Source organism: Aspergillus sydowii, assembly GCF_001890705.1.
Source record: "Aspergillus sydowii CBS 593.65 unplaced genomic scaffold ASPSYscaffold_6, whole genome shotgun sequence".
NCBI lineage: Eukaryota > Fungi > Ascomycota > Eurotiomycetes > Eurotiales > Aspergillaceae > Aspergillus > Aspergillus sydowii.
The window spans coordinates 943,539-967,174 of record NW_024467864.1 but is presented as its reverse complement, the minus strand read 5'-3'; the positions used below and the strand labels follow the sequence as shown (position 1 = coordinate 967,174).

The following is a 23,636-nucleotide window of genomic DNA, read 5'->3' as shown; positions in this document are numbered from 1 at the left end:
CCCGGGACCATAAATAGCTACTACCAAGTATTATCTAAGTTAAGGTAGATTATTTTATTCTCTTTGAAAAGGCTACTAAGATCTCATTTGCTGGCGGGGTCTCATGTAAGTAGTATGTTCTTTATTATATTTCTACAAGGACAAAGTAAAAAGATGCTGAACAGGTAGGTGATAACACCCAGGATTCGGGGTATTCTCAGTAAATTATCCTTATTTTATAATTATTCTTCAGTGCAGTAGCAGCAACTTTGCCCAAACTTGTACCTACCACAGGTCCATAAACACGGTTCGAACTATTTTTAGGCAGATTTAGTCTTCAGAACATAACCAAAGGACTCGTCCAGAATCTGCAGGCCCTCCGCAATCTCATCAGCTGTTACAGTTACCGGAGGCGCGAGACGGAAAACGCCGCCCATGCCAGGGAGGTTGACAACGTTGCAAGAAAGTCCGCGGGCCATGGCCTGGTCAGAGACTGCCTGGCCCAAATCAGAGCCTGGGGCCCGTGTCTCGGGATCTGAGATAATTTCAATGCCCTGGAGAAGGCCACGGCCGCGGACATCACCAATGCACCAGTACTTTTGCTGCAGCTTCACGAGACCTTCGTGGAGTTGGGCACCGCGTTCGACAGCTCGCCCACAGAGGTTATCACGTTCAACAATCTCAAGGACCTTGTTCCCGACTGCTGCAGGCAAAGGGTCATTGATATGGGTCGTGAGCCACAGGAAGCCAGCTTCCTTGCAACCTCTTTCGATTTCCGCTGTAGTACTGACAGACGCAAGAGGCAGACCGCAACCTAGTGTTTTCGAGAGCGCGAGGATATCAGGTACGATTTCGTCGTACTCGAAGGCGAACATTTGGCCGGTTCGACCGACGCCAGTCTGGGCCTCGTCCATAATGATCAGGATATCACGCTTTCTGCATTCTTCGGCCATGCGCTTGAAGTAACCCTTGGGAGGATCTAAGATACCGCCCGTGGATAGAATTGGCTCCATGATGAATGCGGCGATGGAGCCGACACTTTGGCGATCGATCATAGACCAGGCAAAGTCCATCTCTGTCTCCCAGTCATAGGATCCGTCGGGCTTCCGGAATGGCGAGCGGTAGGCGTAGGGTGCTGGGAAGGCGAGCTGTCCCGGCATAGCGGGCCCTCCTTTCCGACGGCCTGCGGAGTATGTAGCAGAGCCAGCACCCTGAGTTAGACCATGATAACTGGCAGCAAAGGCGATGATCTCGAATTTTCCAGTGTGGCATTTAGCCATTTTGATGGCGGCCTCGGTGGACTCCGATCCAGTGTTGAGGAAGAAGGATTTCTCCAGCGGAGGCGGGAGGAAACGGGCCAACCGCTCGGCGAGATCAACAACTGGGTGGGTGATCATGTTGCTCAATAGGTGATCGAGCTCGGCGACATACTTCTGAACGACTTCGACAATCTCCGGGTGAGAGTGGCCAAGGAGCGAGCTCATCTGGCCGGATGTGAAGTCGAGAATTGACCGGCCATCTTGACTGTAGAGTCGAGTCCCCTTCGCCTTGGTGATGACAACGGGAGAGTACGGTACTCCGGTGCTCATAAGGTATTTGTCGGCTTTCGCGAAGAACGCGGTGGCGTTATTGATGGAGCCCATTTTGATAGTTGGGATGGGCGGGGGAGAGGCAAGAGGGAGAAGTCGAGGTAGGCGCTTGTTCGCAAGACAGAACAAGATTAGAGGTCGTCTTAAATATGCCGATGGAGGTGTCACTGTCCGCGGGCGGATGGCCGCGGCGAACTTGACGTGTAATTCCAGCCTCGGCGAGCATTGCTGTCCTATGGTTGTTCAGTCAGGATCTGGATAGACTCATGTAGTCTGCTGGAAACACCTTATCTCAAGGCTTGGACCCACCACTTCGCCGCGGCCAACTTTACAACGTAAGAACAGGATAATTCGTCCAATACATCCAACCAGATTAGGTCATAATCCATGGATCGAGGTATATAGGTAGCCTCAGCGTACATCTCACGTCCCTTTTGAAAATGGAGTTCTCTGTAAGGTTGTCTGATAAGGAACTCCGCTGGTGTCAGTTGGCCGCGGAATTCCCCGCACAGTATCCGTATCTCTTGCTCTCCCTCCAACTCCCATTCCTGATCCTCTACACCACAGTTGACAGGATGGACGACCAGGCCAATTCCCTGCATGAAGGACGGCCGTACCGGTCTCACCTTCATCCGGCTTGTTTCTCATGCAAAAAACGCAAGTCGCGCTGCAAGACAAAAAGCCCCGCGGAGGTCTGCGTGATGTGCCAGGCCTACGGTACAGAGTGCATCTTCCCGCGTCCTGGTGACCCTCGACCGCAGCGATCAAGTTGGCCGCGGAAGTCCCCATCCAATGCACGATCTTCTAGAATTATACGAGGTAGAAATGATACTTTGCAACGGCCCTACCCTAGTACTCCGACTCAGTCGCAAGGTACACGAGCTGCGCAGCGACCTATCGGCTCCCAGATACCTGCAGCTAGCCCGGTAGAGCCGCCATCAGGTACAGCTGCAAGTTCCTACATATCCGAGGGTAGAACGGAAGGACTCCCTCATCTTATGGGAATGGTTGCCGAAGCAGACGATGATAGCTCCCACATCGTGAGCCCAGCGGTCGCAGATGATAACGACATTCTGGAGAGCTATCTTTCCGCAACTCCTTCTGCTCAAACAAGGTATTTGATTCGTACAAGCTCAAAGCCAAATCGACATTTGGGGCCTGTGCGGTTTAATGTTGTGCCCAGGCGGCCATTGGGTGTTGTTGCAAATCAGTCTTTTGCTGCCTCTAAATGCGAGGTCATTGAAAAGTACATGGAACCCGATATCGACGAGTACTTGAACCTGTATGTATATCCGGGTCTACTTCGATCACATTATAACCTTCGTTAATGCGCTTTTAGGTTCTTTCGCAAAGCCAATCCATGCTTTCCTCTTTTTGACGAGGCTTCCTTTCGGAGCTCATATGCCTCCCACAAAGGGGAAATCTCACCTACCCTTCTTTGTAACTTGTACGCAAACTCTCTTGTATATTGGAAGAGCTCTGCCAAACTATCTTCCGGCCGTACTCCCGACATACGCTATATTTGGAATCAAGCCAATGAGGCTCTCCATTCGGAGCTGTTTCTATCCCCTGGGCTCTCATCAATAATGGCTATACTCATAAACGTTGGTGGCAGACCCAGTACCTCTATGTTTGGTAATGGTGGTATGGTCGGTATGGCGGTTGCGCTGTCAAATGCATTGGGTCTGAATCGAGATCCGTCTGGGTGGAACATATCATCTCTGGAGAAAAGCCTCCGGATAAGAATATGGTGGCTAGTACTCATACATGATCGCTGGTAGGGTGCTTTTGGGATCGTCCACGGCTCTTGCTAACATTAATCAGGTGTAGCCTGGCGTATGGAACACCTCTACAAGTGCACCGCGCACAGTACGATGTTCCGCTGCCTGCTGTGGAAGATATCTGTCTGAATTCTGCCACATCGTCCGACAGGGCCGCTGCATCCGTCTTCGTTGCTCTATCAAGCTTGACCGACGTGCTAGCACGCTACTTGGAGCATGTATACAGTGTTTCAAGAGACTTCCCACAGTCCACTGAAACGTCTGAGATGAACCTGGAACATACCCTTCGAGAATGGGAAGAGTCCCTAGGCGACGATGTTCGGCACATTGTGCTCCGCGGTGTCCATTTAGATATACCTGGTGCTGCAAACTTTCGGTTGGCATACCTGGCAGTCAAGCTGTTACTTCGCCGCATTCAACTAAACATGAACAAGAGGTCGTTGCAGGTCGAAGATGACATGGTATCTCCATTTTACATGCATGCTCAAAGGGCAGCAGAGGACATCGCGTATCTCGTGCAGGAGCTAGATGAATCTCAGTTCCACGGTTTTTGGATCCCAGTCCACGCATTCTCATTGACATCGGCAACAATGTTTCTGCTCCGGAGCGGCCTGCGCATGAGGAACGAAAGTCGCAACATGCCTCTCAAAATCGCCCGGGATATGCTCAATGCCCTCCAAGCCCACCGACAGAATTTCGATTGGGATCTTGCCGATAACTGTTTAACCAATTGCGGTGAATTAATTGACAGGATTGGCATGACAGAGAACAACAATAATACTGTCCCTCATGAGTTTCTAGGAATTCCAGAAAACTTGGATATAGAGCCAGCTGTTCTGGAGGAGCTCTTCGGTATCCCTGGTTTCTCGGAAGGGCTTGATATGTGGTGAACAGGGTCAGATTCAAGAACTGCAATGTAAAATATGGCACTCTGTCCGTATATTGGCTATTTCTGGCGGTGCAGGCGAAAAATGTGAGCTCGAATGATCTGGTTTATGTTGAATGGAAGAGAACATTTGATGGGTCGGAGGCAACCGCCTCCAGTCTGCGCCTTCCAAAGATACATCTTTGTCGAATGGGCGTCGCTCGCTCCTTTCAGTTATATCCTCAGCCAAACAAGTGAACTTTGTGCTTGAACATTAATGTTCGTGACTTTCGATCGCTCCCAAAGCTCGATTGTTTACGCAGCTCCACGTCTATACTCATCTGCTCCCATAATATAATAATCCGCCACGGTGAGTAAAAACGAACTTAGATTCGAACAGGGAAATTCGTTCGACTAACGATATTAGATGCGTTACCTCGATAGTACTGTCGGTTTCCTGTTGCTCGTCGCTCGCGTCGGAGCCTTGCGGCACACCAAGCTCTTCACTAGCTCCCCTGCATTCAGGAATCATCCTTTTCCAACAATTGCGGTCCAGTGCCCCGAGCTTGGTCCATCTGGCACCTACATTGATAAAGACCACACTTCAGAGGGCGCCGGTCTTATCCCATCGCTATCGTGGCCTGCTCCCACGGACGATACTATGGAATACGTTCTTGTCAGTGAGGACCCAGATGCACCGATTCCCGAATCTATCATTCACGGAATATATTATCGGATTTCCCGCGAGAAAACTGGGGTCCAATACCCTGATTTCCAAAATAAAAACGATAGCTGGGAACCACACATGCTTCAAGGCGGTTTCAAGTATGGAAAGAACAGACACGACTCGGTTTATCTGCCGCCTACGCCATTCTTCGGTGCCGGTCCCCATCGCTACTTCTTCGAACTCATTGCGTTGAACGATTCGATTGAGACGGATAATATGAGCACCTTGGCGACGCCCGAAGAGATCCAAAAGCAGATACTTGGAAAGGTTGCTGGTTGGGGTGAATGGGTTGGAGTATACGAGTACCGTTGAGGTACATGTTGAAAAGTTATAAATTACTGGTCGGTGTTTCAAACCACCTTTATGCTGGCGTTGTTTCTAGCACTCGTCTCGTGCTGCTATCCAGAGCTATCTTTATTTAAATTGACACATTATCCCAAGTCGGAGTGTCTCCCAGCATGTCTTCCAATAACAGTCAATTCACGGGGTTGTGCATTACCTTTCTTCCGAGGAGATTAAACGTTCAGGTCATATGCCGCCACCGAAAGTATCAGATGAAACAAGACAGTGGGTAGAGACTAGGGAGGATTGATGCTGCTAGTCGGACTGCTAGTGGAGTGGGGTATACGAATATAGAAGCCCGTGCAGCAATTTGTCCTCTTGGTCTTCATAGTGGAATTAGAAGGGAAGCACATTGTGTCATGACATATCATCTGCATGATAAACTGTGGTTCTTTCCCAAGATATGTAAGATCGAGGAGGATTTCGGGCCGTCAAATACATGGAACTTTAAATAAGAGTATTATGCGGGCTCAGGCCTTGGTGAATTGAGTTGGATGCCACATGGCAACGGCGAAAACGCATGTGGCTGATAGCGCCATGCGAGCGAAGAGGATTGTTATTTTTAAGCCAGGATACAATATCAACCCGCTCCATCCCAGGAAGAAATTCTTCATCTGGAAATCAACTTCGATCCACCACGGGTCTGAAATGGAAGCTGTTCGAAATTAGCGTAGCAGCTATTTCCAGTAGTTCAACCAGGGGTTCGCCCTTGCGAGCACGGAGAGTCGCAGCCAATCGTCTTTGGCAGAAGGACCAAGAACAAATCTGGATTCTGGCCGGGCCCATTTATAGTCATTCCAGATCTGGTAAGGCGTTGCCGGCCTAAATTCGGTTTCTGAACTGCCGACTTCCGAATCGTCAAGAGCAACTGGACGGGATTCCTGCTTGACTATTCAAGTTGGTGACGTCGGAGGTCATTTTCATTATCAATAATGTTGGAACTTGGATTGTGCGAATGGAGTCAGTCTCCGCAGTACGTTACAGTAGTCCCCTGGCAAGCGAGGAACCGGTGCGTGACCTATCCATGGAATTGATCTAGTCACTGCGTCATATCCTTGGAACACCCAAAGTCAACCGTTTCCATGGAGCGGGGATAGCATCCAGCTACTTGGAAGACCGCACTAGCAAGGTCGCATGGCAGAGCTTGCCTGAAATAGGAAGTCCGCGTGTTTGGAGTGAATCTCTCGTATCCAAGTCTCGGCCAACGCCACCGAGAGCCGCAATTGCGAGTGAAGTCGCCTGGTATGCTTCCAGAAGGATTCACTATACGAGCATTGGGGATGAAGGACGAAGGTACGGCAATGGACAGCTCCTCTATTGAATAGTTCAAGGATGCAATTCCGACTGCAGATCAAATCGGATGGTCGCATTCATGGTGAGTCTGACACAATTCCCAGTGAAGCTTGGTCTGCGATTGCACCGCCCAGTGCCCACACCACCAAAAAGTTTGTTGCTGGGTCGCGCCACCAACCACAGCTCGGCGCCCAGTTCGAGTCCTGCTTTTTTTGGCTGCGCTGCACCCATGCGTTGGACAAGCTATTTTAAATAGCTCATGCTTCGCTATCTTTTGCCGATGGGCCTTCCTGGCATCTGTGTTGCTTTGGCTTTTCCTCTCTTCGACTCCTGGATCAGATCGCTGAAACCTGTTCAAGCGGTGGATTGCGATTGGTCGCTGTCATTCCCTCTATTGTGAACTGGACTGGTACTATTAAAAAGTGGAGTTGTTTTTCAAGCAGAACTAACGTCAGGCAAACGGTTTCTTGTTTTGACCTTGGAGATCTTGATTATCGACCTTCTTCCTGGTCTGGCAGATCCTGTTGTTTGCCTCCCTCGATTCTCACCATTCACTCTTCCCATCCGCTGCTCAACAGCTGTCATTTCCGTGATCCCTCTACTTCAGCGGCAAGCCGATCACACTGAGCATCATGGCCGTCATGAACCGACTTCTCCAACTTCTCTGCGTCACTCTCATTGCGTCATCCACAGTCGCAGCCCCGGCTCCCGAGAGAGCAAAACTCGGGCGCGGCACTGTTTCTCGAGTTGAAGTCCGCGAATTCATTGAACACATCGACAGAGATGCCGTCCAGAGCCTCGTTGAGAAGCTTCGCACCACCCGTGCGGACCTCAAGGACCGTGACTTCGCCTTGGCAAACGGTCTTACTTTTGTCAGGAGACAGGATATCTCTACTGGTGTGAGCGATACAGTGACCGACGGACCGACCTTAACTGAGACTGAGACAACCGATCCTGCCTCGACAACCGAGCCCGATACCGGTACCGATACCGATACCAGCTCCCAAACAGGCACCGAGCCTACCTCATCAGAGCCCGAGCCAACGTCGACAGAACCAGATCCCACATCGACAGAACCAGATCCCACATCGACAGAACCAGAGCCCACATCGACAGATACTCCCCCTACAACCAGCTCAACCGACGAGCCAACGTCGACCACTGATGAGCCCACTTCGGCTCCAACTAGTACCTCTGAGCCTACTTCGACAGACACACCTACCTCAACCACCTCATCCGAACCGACTTCTTCTACCTCCACCACTGAGCCAACCTCCACCGAAACATCCAGCACGACAGAGCCAACCTCTTCAGAGGAGCCAACTACTACTGCTACTACTACTACCGAGCCCAGCACCAGCAGCACCATTTCCACGTTCACCTCGACAAACGCTGACGGTGAGCTCGTCACAGTCACGTCAACTGCCTACGTGAACCCAACCCAGGGCCCTGACGACGGCAGCACAGCAACAGGACCCGAGCCAGGCCTACAGACAAACGGCGCATCCGCCTCTGGATACGCCAAAGAGCTGTTCGCCATGATGGGCGGTGCCGCTGTCGCTGTTGCCGTGATCTAGGTGTCGGATTGCCACTCCGACCTTTCCCATCCAGTCACCATCTTCTACCTACATCATCAACATTCCTTACGATTTACGCCCCGCCGAACCCGCTCATTTCCTCGATGCATATATCTTATCTTCCAGCTATTAGCCATTCCTTTTGCATTGCCGGCGTTGTTACCTCCATCGCATACGTTATGCTTTTTTCTGCTCTTTGTAAATTATCGCCGTTACGCCGACCACATACAATCCTTTGCATTCTGTATATATTCGGCGGTGGTGCCTATCTTACCTCTTACATACTCGGTACATACCTCTCGGTCCTTACTGTGGGCTTCTGAGGCACCGATTCACTCGGCGTTTGTGTTTTATTGCTTAATTAATGAGCTTTCTTCTGGACATTTTTTTACCCTCTTTGCATTTATTGTACTTGTCTCTACCCCTACATCTAGCGAAGAGCATATTCAGATTTTGCAAAGTCAGGCCAGCTCTATGGAACAGTTCAAAACCGGTTCATTAATCCTAATCCCTTTCCTCTTATCTAATGTAAATCCATAGTAAGGAAAGTAAAATAAACAGCATATTATGTTCGGGTATGTAGACATAGTAAAAAAAGTATGTATATGCGATTGATATCAACAAAACAAATCTTTCAAAAATGGGAAACAATAAGCTAATCATCACGGCATATAATATATACCCCAACCACTCGGTCAGGTCCAACGGTTGTATATACCTCTCTCTTTCTCTCCCTCTCCCTTTCTTTTCTCGCACGCGCGCTTATCACCCTTATCAACTCTCAATTCACCGACCCGTCGAACAACCAAACAAGTCGCGAACTCAAACCCTTCCCTTCCACCTCTCCTCCTGGGTATAATACCTCACAATGCTCTCCCAAGCAGGAACATCGCCATCGCGCAACAACGCCGCAACATCCACATTCAGCGGCGAGTCAGGCCTCGGATCTGTAAGAAGCTGGTGGATCGCGGTTAACGTAGTCGAGAGCGTGTACACGGGGCTCCAGTGCTCGGTTGTCAGCAGCGTGAGGCAGATTTCGCCGGTCGTGAAGGAGATGTTTGGGTGTGAGATTCGCGTCGTGAAGCGGATTGTGGGAGGGGCGAGGGGGTAGTTCTGTGGGATTTGGATTGAGAGGGACCAGAGACCGTCTGTTTCAAAGTGGGTTGTTAGTTAACCAGTAGGTTTGGCTTTTGAGGGGGGCGCGCGTTGTGGTTTGGGCGCAGGAGACAGTAGCCGAGGGTGAAAGGTAAAATGACGGGACGAACCTTCGTAGGGTGTTCCTTTTACGCCTTTGAGGACTGCTTCCCAGTTGAAGAGGTCGTCTTCGTCTATTGGGCCGAGGTGGAGGAGGGCTTCGTTGGGGGAGTTGGTGTAGTCTTTCAGTTCGCGCAGTAGGCGCTGGGTTGTTGACGCTGGCGGCATGGTTCAAATCTATGGGGATTGGAATGCCGTAGTCGATTGAGAGAGGTCGAGGATTTATCAGGGTGCTATACCAAAGAGGGGTGGAATTGTGGTGAGTCGAGTGGCTGGGCGCGGACAGGAAATGCGGTAGAAATAAAGAGGCGTTGAGAAGCACATCGGCCTGAAGCGGCACGGCCGAGGCTTAAAGCGCAGTGGGTCTTCTCTCCAGACGAGCTCCCGCGGTCGGGGCCGAACCATGTGTAAGTCGGAATCCTTCATTCGCCCCTGTAAATTTTCGTCGATCTTAAATTATCATTCTACTTCAGTTCATGTGAATCTGCCTGTTTAATGCTATCCTGAATATATCTAAGACTTCACCGAAACTATGCGTACATCACGCGCCTCCAAAGAAACGGCAAAAGTTCTGCAGGCCTTGTCGCCTCCTGCGCGTCGCCAAACGCGCAGCACGTCCCGTTCAGGCTTACTCGGGGGATTCGCGTATAACGGAGAATTGAACGGAGCAAATTCGGTCAAGAAAGAAGATGACAGCTCTTCTCTCTCGTCAGTTGATACAGTCGACATTGAGGATATCTTGGAGCCGCCAACTAAACGACGCAAGACGAAAGCAAATACTGCTGCGACGAAAACTGCAACTGCGTCGTCGTCGACGCCTGATAATGCTGAGAAGCGCGTCAAGAGTGAGAGTGCGCCTTCCAAAGCGCGCCGAGCTCCTGCTCGGAAAATCAAGAGTGAAGATGGTTCTATCGCCGTGGAGCCTCCATCGAATTGGGAATCAATATACTCGACCGTCAAAAAGATGCGCGAAGAGAACCCGACGGCACCCGTGGACACAATGGGCTGTGCAGAGCTATACTGGCGTGCGTCCTCTCCACGGGATCGGCGTTTTCAGACCTTGATTGCACTGATGCTGTCCTCCCAAACCAAGGACACAGTCACCGCAGTGGCGATGCAGCGACTGCACACCGAGCTGGGTGAAAATGATGACCCAGCTATCAAGCAGGAAACAGGGGATGGCAGCGATTCAGCGTCTCAATTGCTTCAAGATAGCACATTGAATTTGGACAATATACTAGCTGTCTCCCCGGAGCGGCTCAATTCGCTTATTGGTGCCGTAGGGTTTCACAACAACAAAACCAAATATATCAAGAAGACGGCCGAGATCATTCGTGATCAGTATGATTCCGATATTCCTTCCACTCCGGCCGAATTGATGAAACTACCTGGCGTCGGCCCAAAGATGGCTTATCTATGCATGAGCGCAGCGTGGGGGAAACACGAGGGTATCGGGGTTGATGTCCATGTGCATCGTATCACCAATCTATGGGGCTGGCACAAGACGAAAACACCCGAAGAAACTCGCGTGTCGCTGGAATCATGGCTGCCAAAAGACAAATGGCACGAGATTAACAAACTGCTAGTAGGCCTGGGGCAAACAGTCTGCTTACCAGTTGGTAGGAGATGTGGTGATTGCGATCTTGCTGGGACGAAGCTGTGCAAAAGTGAAATCAAAGGCATGGCTCCCAAAAATGGCAGTCGAGCTGTACCAAAAAAGGAGGAAGAGAGCGCAAAAAGCTTCTTGCTGACTGACGAACCTAAGGTCAAAGTTGAAGACGAGTAGGTGCCTGCGGGTTGAGGCAGCTCTAGTTGAGCTAGTTTCCGGAACGGTCCTTGGGATTGTTTTGATGTCTCCAGGCCCTTCGCTTGTGTATTTCTTCACTCCACGCCTTATCTTTCATTTGCTTCCAACTTTCCCTTCTGCTCACGAGTTTGTCCCCGCCGATTCACTCATCTATTCATGGCATGTCCCTCTTGACCTGCCGCTCTATATTTACTCGTTTAAACTGCTGGCTTTCTCAATCTCTCCCCCATCATTGAGTGCTGGACCCCACGAGGTCACTCGGTCGTCCGCTTTACTTTCACCGTCGGTACGTATCCAAAACTTTCGCGCGCTTCAACGCGTCCTCTGGGGCCGTTGCTAACGCGTGGAACACATTGGTTGTTTCTAGTGTATAATGATGTTGAATTGTCATGATAATGAGGATGCTTTTCGTCGGGCATTCGAAATGGATGCCGAACAAACTCAACCCGATACCGGCGGCGAAACAAGCAAGATGCCCATGGAGATTGACAATCCACCTGGGACAAATAGTCGAGAGAAAGTCACTTTCCTCGACTTACCGGAAAATGTCAAAATCAGGATCCTGCAATACGCTGGTCTATTACGTCCTTGCCTTATCGATATCCTCGTTGAGAAACATCGACCCAAACCCGATCTGGGACTGTGTGGTAGCGGCAAACCTTTGCGTATGACAAGGACACCATGGACGGCGAAATGGTCGTCTCCTTACTATGGGCCGTGCGATCATCCTCCACTTCCTGTTAAAGTATTCATGGCATCCCGTACAATTCGCCAGGAGCTTGGGAGCCTTTTCTTCTCCCGGAACCTCTTTTCTGTCCATCTCTGTGGCAGACAAGATTACAGGCTTTTCATGACAGCCACAGAATGGGGGCTGCCCCGTCTAAAACACCTACATCTGACTCTTGGCGCAAATTACCGTTATCTCAAATTGAGCCGTGGGGTTCACCGCACCACCCTGAACATATGGACACAGTTCTGTCAAAACGCAAAAGAGAGAATGCCATCTCTCAGATGCTTCAGTCTGAAATGCAAGGTTAAGGAGCTTGATGTTGCGAGTCGGCTAATGTGCATAATGGATCCGTTTCCAACTCTGGTTCACTGTGCGTTCCATTTCAGCGACAATCAAGACGACGATATCCGGCCTGTAATAAAGCGAGCTGCATGGAGATTGACTGGTAATCTTACTGACGACAAACCTCCTTTTCCGTTTGCAAAGCTACCCAAGGAAGTACAGCTCATTATTCTCGAGCATGTCTTGGTTAGGCGCTCGGATCCATTCTTGTCTGCTATAGAGCGCAATACAGCAATGGTGGGACTATTTGATCGGAAGAGTCAACCCACATCAGGTTCAGCACTTTCCTGTTGCTGCACTTGCTCTCCTCTTTGCGCAGCGTGCTTCTGTGATACTCGTCAAACCGCGTTCTCTACCAGCTGCACCTGCTTCTCCTCCCCCATACCCTATTTTCTTGTGAACCGCGAATTTTATCAGGACTGTCGCCGCGTACTCTTTGCCAAATGCCATTTTATGTTTGTGGAGGAAGAACCCGACCCCATTATGCGTTTTCTAAATTCCATACCCACTTCATATTCTATGCAAATTCGCCGTTTGTCGTTCAAGTTCCCAATGACGTTCAGAAATTACGCCAGAACTCCAAAGGCCGAGGAATCTATGATACTTTCTTGGTCTGTTCTACGTCGCTTTATCCGCGAACATTTTGACCTTCCGCGCCTTTCCTTAAGTGTTATCGACCACGGAACAAGGGGCTCTCCTATCAATCGGAACAAGTACAATCGCCGAGTGCTCAAGGCATTTACAGAGTTGCAGGGTCTTCGCGAATTCCGCGTGTTTCTGGCAGATGATCCTTCGTTTGAGAAGGAGTTGGAGCGTCTTATCACGGGCAGAGCAACCGTTGGAAGATATCAACCGTATCACAACATGCGGTCTCTTGGGAACCATATTCACTTCTACAATACATAATGCATCAGAAACGGCGTTTATGGCAGTGTTTGCTTCTGAAAGAGTGTCATTTTAAACATCCCTTGACTGTCCCTTCTATTCGCTGGATCTCTTTTTTATTGAGTTATTATGATATCACGCCTGATCTTTGTTTGTATTGTGATATCACTTCAGTTTCACACATGTACTACGATACCTACTTTAGTTAATGCAACACTGGCGTTACAAAGGCCTATTTACTAGTTTCGCATTTTAATCTACCCAATTCTGTCCAACTTATCATATGGCTGCAAATGAGATTGGCCGTTTGTAATCGCTACGATTGTCGCTTGACATGGCTATTGATTCTTCCTTCAGCGCTCTCCAAAGTAGTGATCGAAAATAAATAACTATATATATTGTACAAGTTACGAGCCGCAGCCGGGGTGAGACGGAACAGATACCAAAATCTAAACATCTATAGACATACCTTTTTTTTTTTGAAAAAGAAATATAGCTGCATCCAGATCTTGTAAACGTATACAGCAAACTTCACCTAAAAATTCGAGGTCAGTTTGTACTGGGGGCCTCGACTGCATAAACCCGAAAACAGAACCCCCTGACTAAGCTTTGTGTACGGGTGCCGATGAAGTCACTGCATTATTTTCTTTCTCCCCGCACAAGCTCAAGCTCCAACTCCAAACAACTCTTCAATTGAACTTAGGAATTACAGGATAGCTTTCGCTTACAATCCTTACGTTTAAACACATAAGCAGAGATCTTTCACTGCAACAAATTATCACATCCAAGACCCAGAGCCAGCCCTTAATGGCCCCGCAAACACCAATCTCCGTACCCCTCTTCGCCGAAACACAACAACAGCTCCTTCTAAAAGAGCATGAAGCCGAAGTATCCTCGTCCAAACTCGCCAGCACAGCCTCTGCATCACCGTCGACACGGCGCACCCTCCAAGCAACCGGATATGCGTTAACGGGGGTAATCCTCTCACAGTACCGGACTGGTCTTGGAGGCCGGCTAGTAGGTGAATTTGCGGCGGACGCGGCCGTTTCTTCCGGAAGTGGAAAGGGAAAAGATGGTGGTGAGGACGATAGGCTTGGTGCAAATGGGAAACCGAAGCTTGGTGCGCATGGCATACGTGTTGGGGATATTGTTCGTGTGAATGAGGTTGGCGGTGCGGGGAAGAAGGTAGGAGGGGGAAAGGAGAAAGGGAAGGATGGGGCCAGTGGGAAGGGCGGTCGCCCAAAAGGTCCGGAGGGAGTGGTGACAAGGGTCGGGGAAAGCAGTGTGTGGGTTGCTTTTGGGCAGCGAGGAGGTGGTGGTCGGTCAAAGGAGGAGGATGAAGAGGTAATTGAAGAATTGTGGGGGAAGAAACTTTGGTTGTATGTTTCTCTTGCTTGCCCAGAATTAAAGAACTGGGACTCTGGCTTTCTAGATGAAGGCCGTATACAAGGTTGTACGGCATCGCTAATTCTGGGTTGCAGCATCAAACTTGCGAACGATGTGACTTATCGACGGTACGTCTTTGGGATATGACATTTTGTTATGAGAGCCTGGTTAATCCAAATTCTGCACAGGATGAACCAAACCATGGAGAAGATGGGAAAGATGACGGAAGCTGACTATACACAATTCCTCCGAGTCGCCTTTGGGCATACGACTCCGCTGCAGCCAAACTATGAAGCTTCGGGGGAGGTTGAGTTTGTGGACCCAACACTAAATGACTCCCAGAAAGAAGCAATTCGGTTTGCCTTGGCCTCCAGCGATATTGCCCTCATACACGGGCCACCCGGTACAGGGAAGACGCACACCCTGATTGAACTGATTACCCAAATGGTCAAGAGGAACCTTCGAGTTCTTGTGTGTGGGCCATCAAACATATCGGTTGACAACATTGTAGAAAGGCTAGCTCCGAACAAGATCCCGGTTGTGCGCATCGGCCACCCGGCCCGGCTGCTACCTTCGGTTCTTGAGCACTCACTGGAAGTTCTGACTCAAACATCCGAGGCTGCTGCTATTGTGAGAGACGTGCGAAAAGAAATTGATGAAAAACAAGCCAGCATTCGGAAGACCAGGTTTGGTAGAGAAAAGCGTGCAATATACCAGGACTTGAAGGAGCTACGTAGGGAGTTTCGGGATCGGGAATCGAAGTGTGTGGATAACCTTGTTCGTGAGAGCAGCGTTGTACTCGCAACACTCCACGGAGCTGGAGGCCATCAGTTGAAAAACAAGAAGTTTGACGTGGTTATTATCGATGAGGCTAGCCAGGCATTGGAAGCTCAGTGCTGGATCTCATTGCTGTCTGCGCCAAAGGTTGTCCTTGCCGGAGACCATTTGCAACTCCCACCGACTGTGAAATCTACTATACAGAAATCGAAGGAAGATGGCCACAATGGTGAAAAAGGCACGGCTGAAAGCTTCTCGCTTGAGACAACCCTCTTTGACCGACTGCTGTCGATGCATGGGCCAGGTATCAAAAGAATGCTGACCACGCAGTACCGAATGCATGAGAATATCATGCGGTTCCCGTCAGATGAACTATACGAGGCTAAACTTATCGCTGACGAGAGCGTCAAGTCTCGACTCCTGAAGGACCTGCCCTATGAGGTACAGGAAACAGATGACACCAAAGAGCCGGTAGTATTCTGGGACACACAAGGGGGAGATTTTCCGGAAAAGGTCGAGGATGAGGACGCAGCGAAAAAAGAGGCACTACTTGGCGAGAGCAAGAGCAATGAGATGGAAGCGCTGGTGGTTGCAAGACATGTCGATAACCTCGTGCAGGCTGGTGTGCGGCCTGAAGACATCGCTGTCATCACTCCATACAACGGGCAGCTAGCTGCTTTGTCTCAGATGCTACGGGAGAAGTACCCAGGCCTGGAATTGGGCAGTGTGGATGGTTTCCAGGGCCGTGAAAAAGAGGCCGTCGTAGTGAGTCTCGTGCGCAGTAATAGTGAGAACGAGGTCGGATTTCTTGGGGAGAAGCGACGACTGAATGGTAATTCCCTCCAACGAGTCTCTTGCTATATTTGGATAAATCTGACGTGATCAAGTGGCCATGACCCGACCCAAACGACATCTTTGTGTCTGTGGAGATTCGGAGACAATAAGCAAGTAAGTTGCCTTTGTTTCACGGACTCAATGTCTCTTTCCGGACCCTGCTTTCCCTATCGTAGAGAAGGCTGACATTCCCGAACAGAGGAAGCGGGTTTCTGAAACGATGGATGGCACATCTCGAAGAGCATACCGACTTGCGCTATCCCGACGCTGGGGAGTTGCTTTGAAGCTGGTATCTGCCCAAACCTCCAGTCATGCATTGAGGCCTGGAAGCGGGCGAGAGCCTGCTACCGCCGGAACACGAGTATAAGCCGCTTTGTGAGAAGGATCAGGATCTAGTCGGCGATCGGCGCCGATATTCTTTATCCAGATAAACTTCCGAAACTTGAGTCATGCCGCCCGAAGGGTTCTCACTTGAACTTTTGTATTCCAAATCATATCGACCATGCCTCCGGGGAGCCCATACCCTAAAGAACCGCACTTGAACCTCAGTGCCACGGGGCCGAACTACGGCCCGTAAGTAGCCGGGCGGGCGTTTCGGAGTGATGCCTTCTTCAAGCTTGCTGAGACAGACAAGCGCGGAAATGCGGGGGTTCTGATCGGTAGGGCAAAGACTTCCGCTGTTTCATGATACTTTTTCACAGAGTGACATGGTGCCAGACTCTGCCAGCAAGCCGCTCGTGGCCCTATGTGGCACATGTGTACTCCGCTCGGTGGCGTCTCCGTGATCTCTGTGATCGCGGCCTTGCTCTGATACTTACGCGACTTGACCAGTGTGGTGTTTCAGTTCGTCTTAGCATGAGGGTTTCCTAATTATCGCATGATCAAGAAAGGCGCGAAACTCTGAAAGAACTCTTGAATAGAAAATCGCGGTCATTCCTGTCGTTATAGAACACGAACAGCCTCCAATTCGATGAAACCGAGAGTGGAGTGCGAGATATGCAGTCATCGACATTAGAGCCTGTTCCAGAACACAGAACAAGAAGCCGGTGGAGCAATAACCGTGCGCCTTCGCTGGCCGAGTTCCACTATGGCGCCCAAGCTGAAAGGCCATCCGTGCAAGGCGGTTCTTTTCTGGAGAAATCTAGTCGACGACCAAGGTTTGGGATTGGAGGATATATTTTAAGGGAGCGCACCAGGAGTCCAAGTTAACTCCAAGACTACTCCGTACTTGCTGCACACTCGTGGGCCTTGCGCAAACAAAGTAAACCAAGGGGCAGGTCGTTCAGGTCGAGTCCTCATCAGCTCCTGCTCCGTAAGCAATTTTAAGTAGTGTAACCCGCTTCTGGTGGTGATTTGGTGTCCCACGGAGGATCAGTTGCGCCACGCTGGAATAGGGGTCAATAACATGCCATTCCCAACAGCGGGCAACTGACTACGAAGCACATTTCCTTGCAGGAAAATGGTAGACTTGCCCTGGGAGAAACAGGTCCAGTTTTTGTTCCAAGTGTTTTTGATAGCATGGTGATAGTCAACAGCACATACCGGATATGGGGCCGATGCCTGTGGTTGTTTCGGATACTCCCATTCAGCCTCTGCTCCATTGCCCCAGGAGGCAAAACAGACGACGATGTCATTATAGCGGTCAATGGCTCGACAACTGGCAGTTGACGAGTTCCAAAGCCGGAAGCCTGGCAGCTGGAAGTGGTGACGGCCAACTGGTGACTGAAAGAGCCTGACACGAGAACCTGAAACACGGCCGCTCAGCACAGACGCTTTTGCTCCGAGTCGCTCCCTCCACTTCACTGCGACGCCCAAAGTAATTTCCCCTCAGCATCCACCAACACTTCCCCTGTTCCTGTTCCTGTTCCTGGTCTCGCCGCCTCGCCGTCTCGCTTTTTGTTCTGGCCCTCTCCTCGCTCTGTGCTCTTCCATCTGCTTTCAACGGCCTCTTGTCCTTCCTTCGCAACACAACGGCGTGCCTGGCAGAGTCCAGCCTGCAATTGGCCCACCTCGCCATATCTCAAACGCCCGTCTCCGCCGGCCATGCAGCGTCATCCAGTGTCCACCACTCCCTGCTTGACATGAGTTCTGCCCCGTCTGATAAGCTCCACAGATCCCGTCCTTCTTTTCTTTTTCGACCCGGGGCTCCTGCCTGAGAGTCTGTGAGTGAGATATTAGCCGGGCGGAGCTTGCACCTTGTCGGCCGCTGTTGCGCTGCATCCATCATCCTCTTTGTCTTCACATCCCGGCCTGCCTCGCTTCGGCCTGTCGGACGAGCAAACCGTACCGCTCCCTGGCTTTTCTTCATACCTATGATCGCCTTTTAGCTGCTCCTTTGCGTCTCGCATCTGTCTCTCGTTAAACCTTGTTGGCCTGTGGCCACGAGCGCGAGCCCCGTATACCTTGCTTACGAGCGCCCCGTACAACTCATCAACGAATTTCTATAACTACCCGATTATGCCTGGAGCTCTTTATGCCAAGGTAAACATTACCCCTCCCCAAAGTGCTCCCTTCTTTTGTCACTGACCCCTGTTTGGTCCGACTTTTAGCCCGCCAATCCGAGATACCTTTCGCTGTGACTCTAGTTCAATCCGCCGATAGTTTCATATACCCCAATTCTCTTCGCTGACACTCGCTTTCACCTCTTTCATGCATGGCCTTTTCTTTGTTAATACTTCGAGCGGTAACACTGTTGGGTTCGAAGCCTTACTGATACATTCTTTCTCATACTTGATACCCCGTCCATCGCCGTCGTCGGTGGGCGCATGTCCTCAGCTGCCTCAACAACCATCATACTAATCCGATCCATGCCTCTCGAAAGGAAAATGTCCAAACCAATTGGGAGAAGTAGTTCCGTCCGGGACCCTCCTACACAGCGAGACTTCTCAGCGCCGGCTGTCCTCGCAGCTGATGCTGAGCCATATGATACCGCTTTACCTCCCATGAGCTCCAAGGATCTCGTGGTCTCCTCACGGCGACCCCAGGGTGGAATTCCGCGGCTACCATACCCTCAAAACCTGACATCAATACAAGGAAATGCGGCTGGTCATCGTCGGACCGGAAGCACACTAAAGACTGTCATGAGGAAGATCTTCACACGAAATAGGCGGAGCCGAACAGACGAGATGGATGATCCCATATCGGACCTCCACTTTGGAAATAATAACACAGCCCGCACGAATGATGGAAAGAAGTCGCCGGGGCCTTCAAAATCAGGAAGCTCGCTACAGAGTAGCCAGGCTCAACAACCCCCTGAGACATTGACAACGTTAGACGCTGTATTGAAACAACTAGACACCGAACCCCGCCAAAGACGTGCAACTTTACCCAGTTTGATATTCTCGGACGATGGATCCCGTCATGCACTCGAGGAGGTTATCAACCCTCGTAAAAAGCCGAGCAATAGAAAACTCAGTCCTCATGCAAATAGCGACCCGGACGAAATGCGACACCGTCAGATGCGAAACGTTAAACGGCGATCTCGAAGTGCAGAGGCCCTTCGTGCCCTCTCACAGGAACACCGTATGTCTCCGATACAGTGGAAGAGACGGGGGAGCGTAGAATCGGAATATATTGTGTCAACTGCATACGGCGCCGCTTCTGATAGCGAGCTTTCCCGGCCGCCTACCCGGTCTACAGTGGCTAGTGCCTCCAAACCTTCCGCGGAGGTGTCGGTTTTTGAGGCGGATGAACCAGAAGACGAGCCAGGCCCTATTTCCCCGGGTCTGCCTCCTAATGTCGGAGAGCTCATCAGCTCCATGCAGAATGACGACAACGCTTCGCTCGAACAGCGCTTGACCACGTTGGAAGTCAAACTTATCGACCTAGAATTCGCGATTGCCCGGATGCAAAGCGGACGTACAGACACACCTACAAACTCGCCAAACCAGAAAAACAACCAAGATCAATCACAACATAAACGTCAAAAGTCCAAGTCCTCAGGCCGAACCCCACCGGAAAGTCGCGACGACTCCCCGACCACAGAACATGTAGCTGGTACAGACCGTCCTTTGAGCACCAGCACGATTCGCCCTAGCATAAGTGACATCCACCGCGCTCGGGCCCTGCAAGCCCCATCCATGGTTTCCCTAAACAGTGACTCTGGCGCTATCTCAGTGCAACAATACAGCGCACTAGTTATGCTACTCCGTCGGGAACAAACAGCTCGTCGAAACCTAGAACAACAACTCTCGGGCCTACGAGACGACGTCGAACGTCTCAATCGCATGGCGCGAGACTCAGTTGGCATCGGAACTATGTACCCCATTCGCAGCTTCGAGTCTCAAGAATACCTGCGCTTACGCCCCGACGATTCACCTCCAAACAGCTCCCCGGGACAAGCGGAGGAAAAGATCACTTCGCGTTACAAAAGCGATTCAGACTCAGAGCGGGATCGCGAGCGCAACCACGACCGAGACAGGTCCGGATCTGATGCACGCACGAAGGACGATCGATTTCGACCCTGGCAGGCAACTCGCCGGGTTGAAGTTGCCAATATGATCTAACCTCAACCACCCTTATCAGTCCAGTTTCTCTTTGTTCTCCTGTTTTCCTTTGACCCATGAGAAGGATATTTCAACGACAAGACAAAACCTAGACCTTTCTTCTTCGATTATGACGTGATACCACATACATACATAACATGAATCCTTTTTCCTCTGTTCTGTTTTGCCATCTTTGTGAGCAATTTTCATTTTGGGTTGGCTGGCTGTTTTGATATCCATTGCGTTGCGGATTCCCCATAGCGCTCTTTATTGTACACCATCATCCTCTTATATTTGCATAGGCCGGTTCCTAGAATCTATTCTATTCTCCATTATGTTTCATTGGTATAAATACAAAACAAGAAAAAGTGTAGCACAATATGTCTAATATAATATGGAAGTTGGATCCGCCAGCCGCTTCCAATAATAATGCAACCAGAAATGCAGTAAATAGAACCCAGACCCGTACGTGCTACGACCACGGGGCCAACCTGAGTCAGACAACCAGTTGGTCGATTGATCAGTCCAACCAACCAAGCCGACTAGTCAATTTTAATATTCCTCTCCTGTTCACCTTCTGGGCCCGGCGCAAACTCAATCCTCTTCCCAAACATCCCCGGAACCCTCCCCAAAAGCACACCAAGAGCATACCCGATATAAGCACCCGTAAGAATCGTGATCGGATACGCCTGCCACGGACGGTCCCTAACCAAACACAAACACGCACACGTTAGTCAAACTTCCAAACGTAAAAAGAAAAGATATATGAGAAAAGCGAGAACGAACCAATCCAAGGGAATCGGCACAGCCCCAATCCAAGCCCCGAAGCAGGCTCCCAAGGCGCCGCCCCAGACGGAATCCATTGGCCTATAAGCACCCCAGATCTCCCTCCAAACGGATCCGTCGACGCCGTGGGCGTAGATGAGCGGGAAGCAGGAGAGGAGCGCCATGTGGGCGGCGCAAAGGAAGGTCAGGGCGTGGTGGGTTGTTAGCGGGGCGCCGAAAAGGATGAGGAGAAACGCGAGGACAGGAGTCGCCAGGAGTGTTGTTAGAGTTAGGGAGAGGAGAGCGGGCTGTATAAGTTGATCAATTAGCTATGTCGGTATGTAACGGATATGGGAGATAAGAGAGAGAAGCTAGCTACCGTTAATTTCCAAACAACTTGTATCAAACCAGCCGACCAGGGTGACCCAGCGCCAGACGGCTTCCCTCGACGTCTAGGAGCGCTGCCGGGCACCTTTTTCTTGGTGTCGTCCGTTCCGGCCCCGGGGCTCTCTTTCTCGCTCCCGGCCGGTGGGAGACAGCTCATGACGAAGACGACCTGCAGTCCAACGAGGTAGGGAATGTCACCGAGGAGCTCGCTGACGGGATTATCGATGACGGAGCTGAATCGGTAAGTAACAAGCGAGAGGAGGAGCGCTGGGTGAGCGACAGCATAGACGCGGGCGAATTGTGAGGGGAGAATTGGGACTGCGGGTTGAGAGGGCTTGGGTTTGGAGCTTGAAGCTGTCGCGGTAGCCGACGTTTGGCTTGGGGCTGGGGAAGCCATTGTGAATGAGTTAGGTCTGATAAGCGGGAGCGGGACTGAAGGTTGGTGTGGGAGTAGGAGGCGCTGTGCGCCTGCTTGATGGGATGTTGTTTTTGCAGACGGGTGCTTGTACCTTGGAGGGCGGAAATTCCGGCGAAACGCTTGACATCAAGAAAGGAATCTAATTTCGGAAGAATCATAAGCATCCTGCGTATAGAGTATAATTTTGGACTATATGACAGTCAAATCATTGGCCGGTTGGCCTAGTGGTAAGGCGTGCGCCTCCTAAGCGCAAGATCGCGGGTTCGAATCCCGCATTGGTCGTTTTTTTTACTGACATGTCACATTCTATCACCTTTTGTCACGTTCCGCCATCTCTATGGCGGATCTGACTTTTTACCAGAGCTGCAGCATGGACGGTATTGATTTAAAAGGTTAATTCATGTGCTGGTCAATTAATATCCTCCCTATTAGTAAATACAACCATACAAGCAGCCTGTAACAAGAACAAATATAATCCGCTAGCACTGATAAGTTACTACAGCTATGAATCATGTAATATTTACTCTACTGGACGTGCAAAATCTACAAAGTTGCGTTTCAGGGACAAATGAATAGTTGTTAAAGTAAAAAAAATCAATAAATAATACCTCCTTTTGTGTATTGCCCTTGAAAATTCCACCTGATTACTACAATACTTGTCCTCTGACTTTCAATGCCCTGCAAGGTGTTTCTATCTGCTACACAGTTACGTGTAATAATGGTTTAAGTGTATAGCGTGCCAGCGTCGTGGAAGATACATGGGGAATGGAGTATGTTTGCCCTGACTTGAAACATTCACAACTAATAATGTAAGGTTCAAAATGGACGCGACAATTTTGAAATGGATTATATACTCTAATCAGAGGTATACCTTGTCCACGGCGGTGTGTATAACGCGTGGCGTAGCAGTTCAGGGTTATTTCGGTCTATATATACTGGCATACGCCAAAGGGAGGTGACTTCGGAGAAGAGCTGGTACAATTGTATAATAGCTTCGTACTATGGGGCAAATTGGCACCTACGTAGAACAGTTCCGAAAAGCCACTAATTAATAAAATACTGCATTTATTTTTACTGTAGACCCCAGCGTTGACTTGTGGGTACAGGTGAGCCGTAGGCAATCTTACTAATATATATGTAGAGTCTGTTGCAAGATGTATCAGGTATATGGCAACACTAAATGGACCTCAGTGATTTGCCAAACCGGTGAAGCTTGTGTGTATTTCAGTCCAAACCCGGCTCTTCTGACGATTTGAGAACCGGGCGTGGTTCGGAAGATCCCATCCTTGACCAAGAAGTTGTGCCAAGCAGATAATACACCTGGTATGATTCTCTAAAGTTGATATGGCCTCCAAATGAAGGGCGATTTATAGTCGAGATTGGCATATTGTGGCTATTGGTATGAAGTTTGCCG

At 50.2% G+C, this 23,636-nt stretch overlaps 8 protein-coding genes and 1 non-coding gene across 9 annotated transcripts; 6 read left to right on the top strand and 3 right to left on the bottom strand.

The window, feature by feature from the left end:
- Positions 1-299: 299 nt before the first annotated feature.
- ASPSYDRAFT_153290 (aspartate aminotransferase family protein) lies at positions 300-1,622 on the bottom strand (the record flags this gene model as incomplete). The annotated part of the gene is made up of 1 exon (XM_040842267.1): positions 300-1,622. One exon carries the CDS (start codon positions 1,620-1,622, stop codon positions 300-302), a length of 1,323 nt encoding a protein of 440 aa, XP_040701953.1.
- Positions 1,623-2,143: 521 nt separating this feature from the next.
- Positions 2,144-4,239, top strand: ASPSYDRAFT_152979 (uncharacterized protein; the record flags this gene model as incomplete). Its single annotated transcript, XM_040842246.1, has 3 exons — positions 2,144-2,850; positions 2,908-3,345; positions 3,393-4,239. The coding sequence occupies 3 exons, from the start codon at positions 2,144-2,146 to the stop codon at positions 4,237-4,239; spliced, it is 1,992 nt and encodes a 663-aa protein (XP_040701952.1).
- A 173-nt stretch (positions 4,240-4,412) lies between these two features.
- On the top strand, positions 4,413-5,528 carry ASPSYDRAFT_1029360 (YbhB/YbcL family Raf kinase inhibitor-like protein). Its single transcript, XM_040839776.1, has 2 exons — positions 4,413-4,584; positions 4,642-5,528. Exon 2 carries the CDS (start codon positions 4,642-4,644, stop codon positions 5,251-5,253), a length of 612 nt encoding a protein of 203 aa, XP_040701951.1. The 5' UTR covers positions 4,413-4,584; the 3' UTR covers positions 5,254-5,528.
- Positions 5,529-6,978: 1,450 nt separating this feature from the next.
- On the top strand, positions 6,979-8,587 carry ASPSYDRAFT_1030026 (putative GPI anchored cell wall protein (Dan4)). Its single transcript, XM_040839777.1, has 3 exons — positions 6,979-7,026; positions 7,107-7,663; positions 7,781-8,587. Exons 2-3 carry the CDS (start codon positions 7,209-7,211, stop codon positions 8,151-8,153), a joined length of 828 nt encoding a protein of 275 aa, XP_040701950.1. The 5' UTR covers positions 6,979-7,026; positions 7,107-7,208; the 3' UTR covers positions 8,154-8,587.
- Positions 8,588-8,975: 388 nt separating this feature from the next.
- Positions 8,976-9,575, bottom strand: pex4 (putative ubiquitin conjugating enzyme (UbcJ); the record flags this gene model as incomplete). Its single annotated transcript, XM_040852317.1, has 2 exons — positions 8,976-9,301; positions 9,419-9,575. 2 exons carry the CDS (start codon positions 9,573-9,575, stop codon positions 8,976-8,978), a joined length of 483 nt encoding a protein of 160 aa, XP_040701949.1.
- Positions 9,576-9,841: 266 nt separating this feature from the next.
- On the top strand, positions 9,842-16,452 carry ASPSYDRAFT_79349 (uncharacterized protein; the record flags this gene model as incomplete). Its single annotated transcript, XM_040850992.1, has 6 exons — positions 9,842-10,191; positions 10,240-11,115; positions 13,961-14,550; positions 14,653-14,685; positions 14,746-16,166; positions 16,370-16,452. The coding sequence occupies exons 1-6, from the start codon at positions 9,940-9,942 to the stop codon at positions 16,450-16,452; spliced, it is 3,255 nt and encodes a 1,084-aa protein (XP_040701948.1). The 5' UTR covers positions 9,842-9,939.
- A 2,080-nt stretch (positions 16,453-18,532) lies between these two features.
- On the top strand, positions 18,533-20,853 carry ASPSYDRAFT_1029216 (uncharacterized protein). Its single transcript, XM_040839775.1, has 2 exons — positions 18,533-18,649; positions 18,705-20,853. The coding sequence occupies exon 2, from the start codon at positions 18,934-18,936 to the stop codon at positions 20,671-20,673; it is 1,740 nt and encodes a 579-aa protein (XP_040701947.1). The 5' UTR covers positions 18,533-18,649; positions 18,705-18,933; the 3' UTR covers positions 20,674-20,853.
- Positions 20,854-21,194: 341 nt separating this feature from the next.
- Positions 21,195-22,201, bottom strand: ASPSYDRAFT_32205 (PIG-F family protein; the record flags this gene model as incomplete). Its single annotated transcript, XM_040844951.1, has 3 exons — positions 21,195-21,357; positions 21,439-21,746; positions 21,797-22,201. 3 exons carry the CDS (start codon positions 22,199-22,201, stop codon positions 21,195-21,197), a joined length of 876 nt encoding a protein of 291 aa, XP_040701946.1.
- A 231-nt stretch (positions 22,202-22,432) lies between these two features.
- Positions 22,433-22,504, top strand: ASPSYDRAFT_t98. Its single transcript has one exon. It is a non-coding gene; the product is annotated as a tRNA-Arg (tRNA).
- Positions 22,505-23,636: the final 1,132 nt, after the last annotated feature.

Coding starts and splice junctions, on each gene's coding strand:
- ASPSYDRAFT_1029360 (XM_040839776.1), top strand. CDS start 4,642: ATGCGTTACCTCGATAGTACTGTCGGTTTCCTGTTGCTCGTCGCTCGC.
- ASPSYDRAFT_1030026 (XM_040839777.1), top strand. CDS start 7,209: ATGGCCGTCATGAACCGACTTCTCCAACTTCTCTGCGTCACTCTCATT. Junction 7,664..7,780: donor TCGACAGAACCAGATCCCAC/ATCGACAGAACC, acceptor CTCTGAGCCTAC/TTCGACAGACACACCTACCT.
- ASPSYDRAFT_1029216 (XM_040839775.1), top strand. CDS start 18,934: ATGTCCTCAGCTGCCTCAACAACCATCATACTAATCCGATCCATGCCT.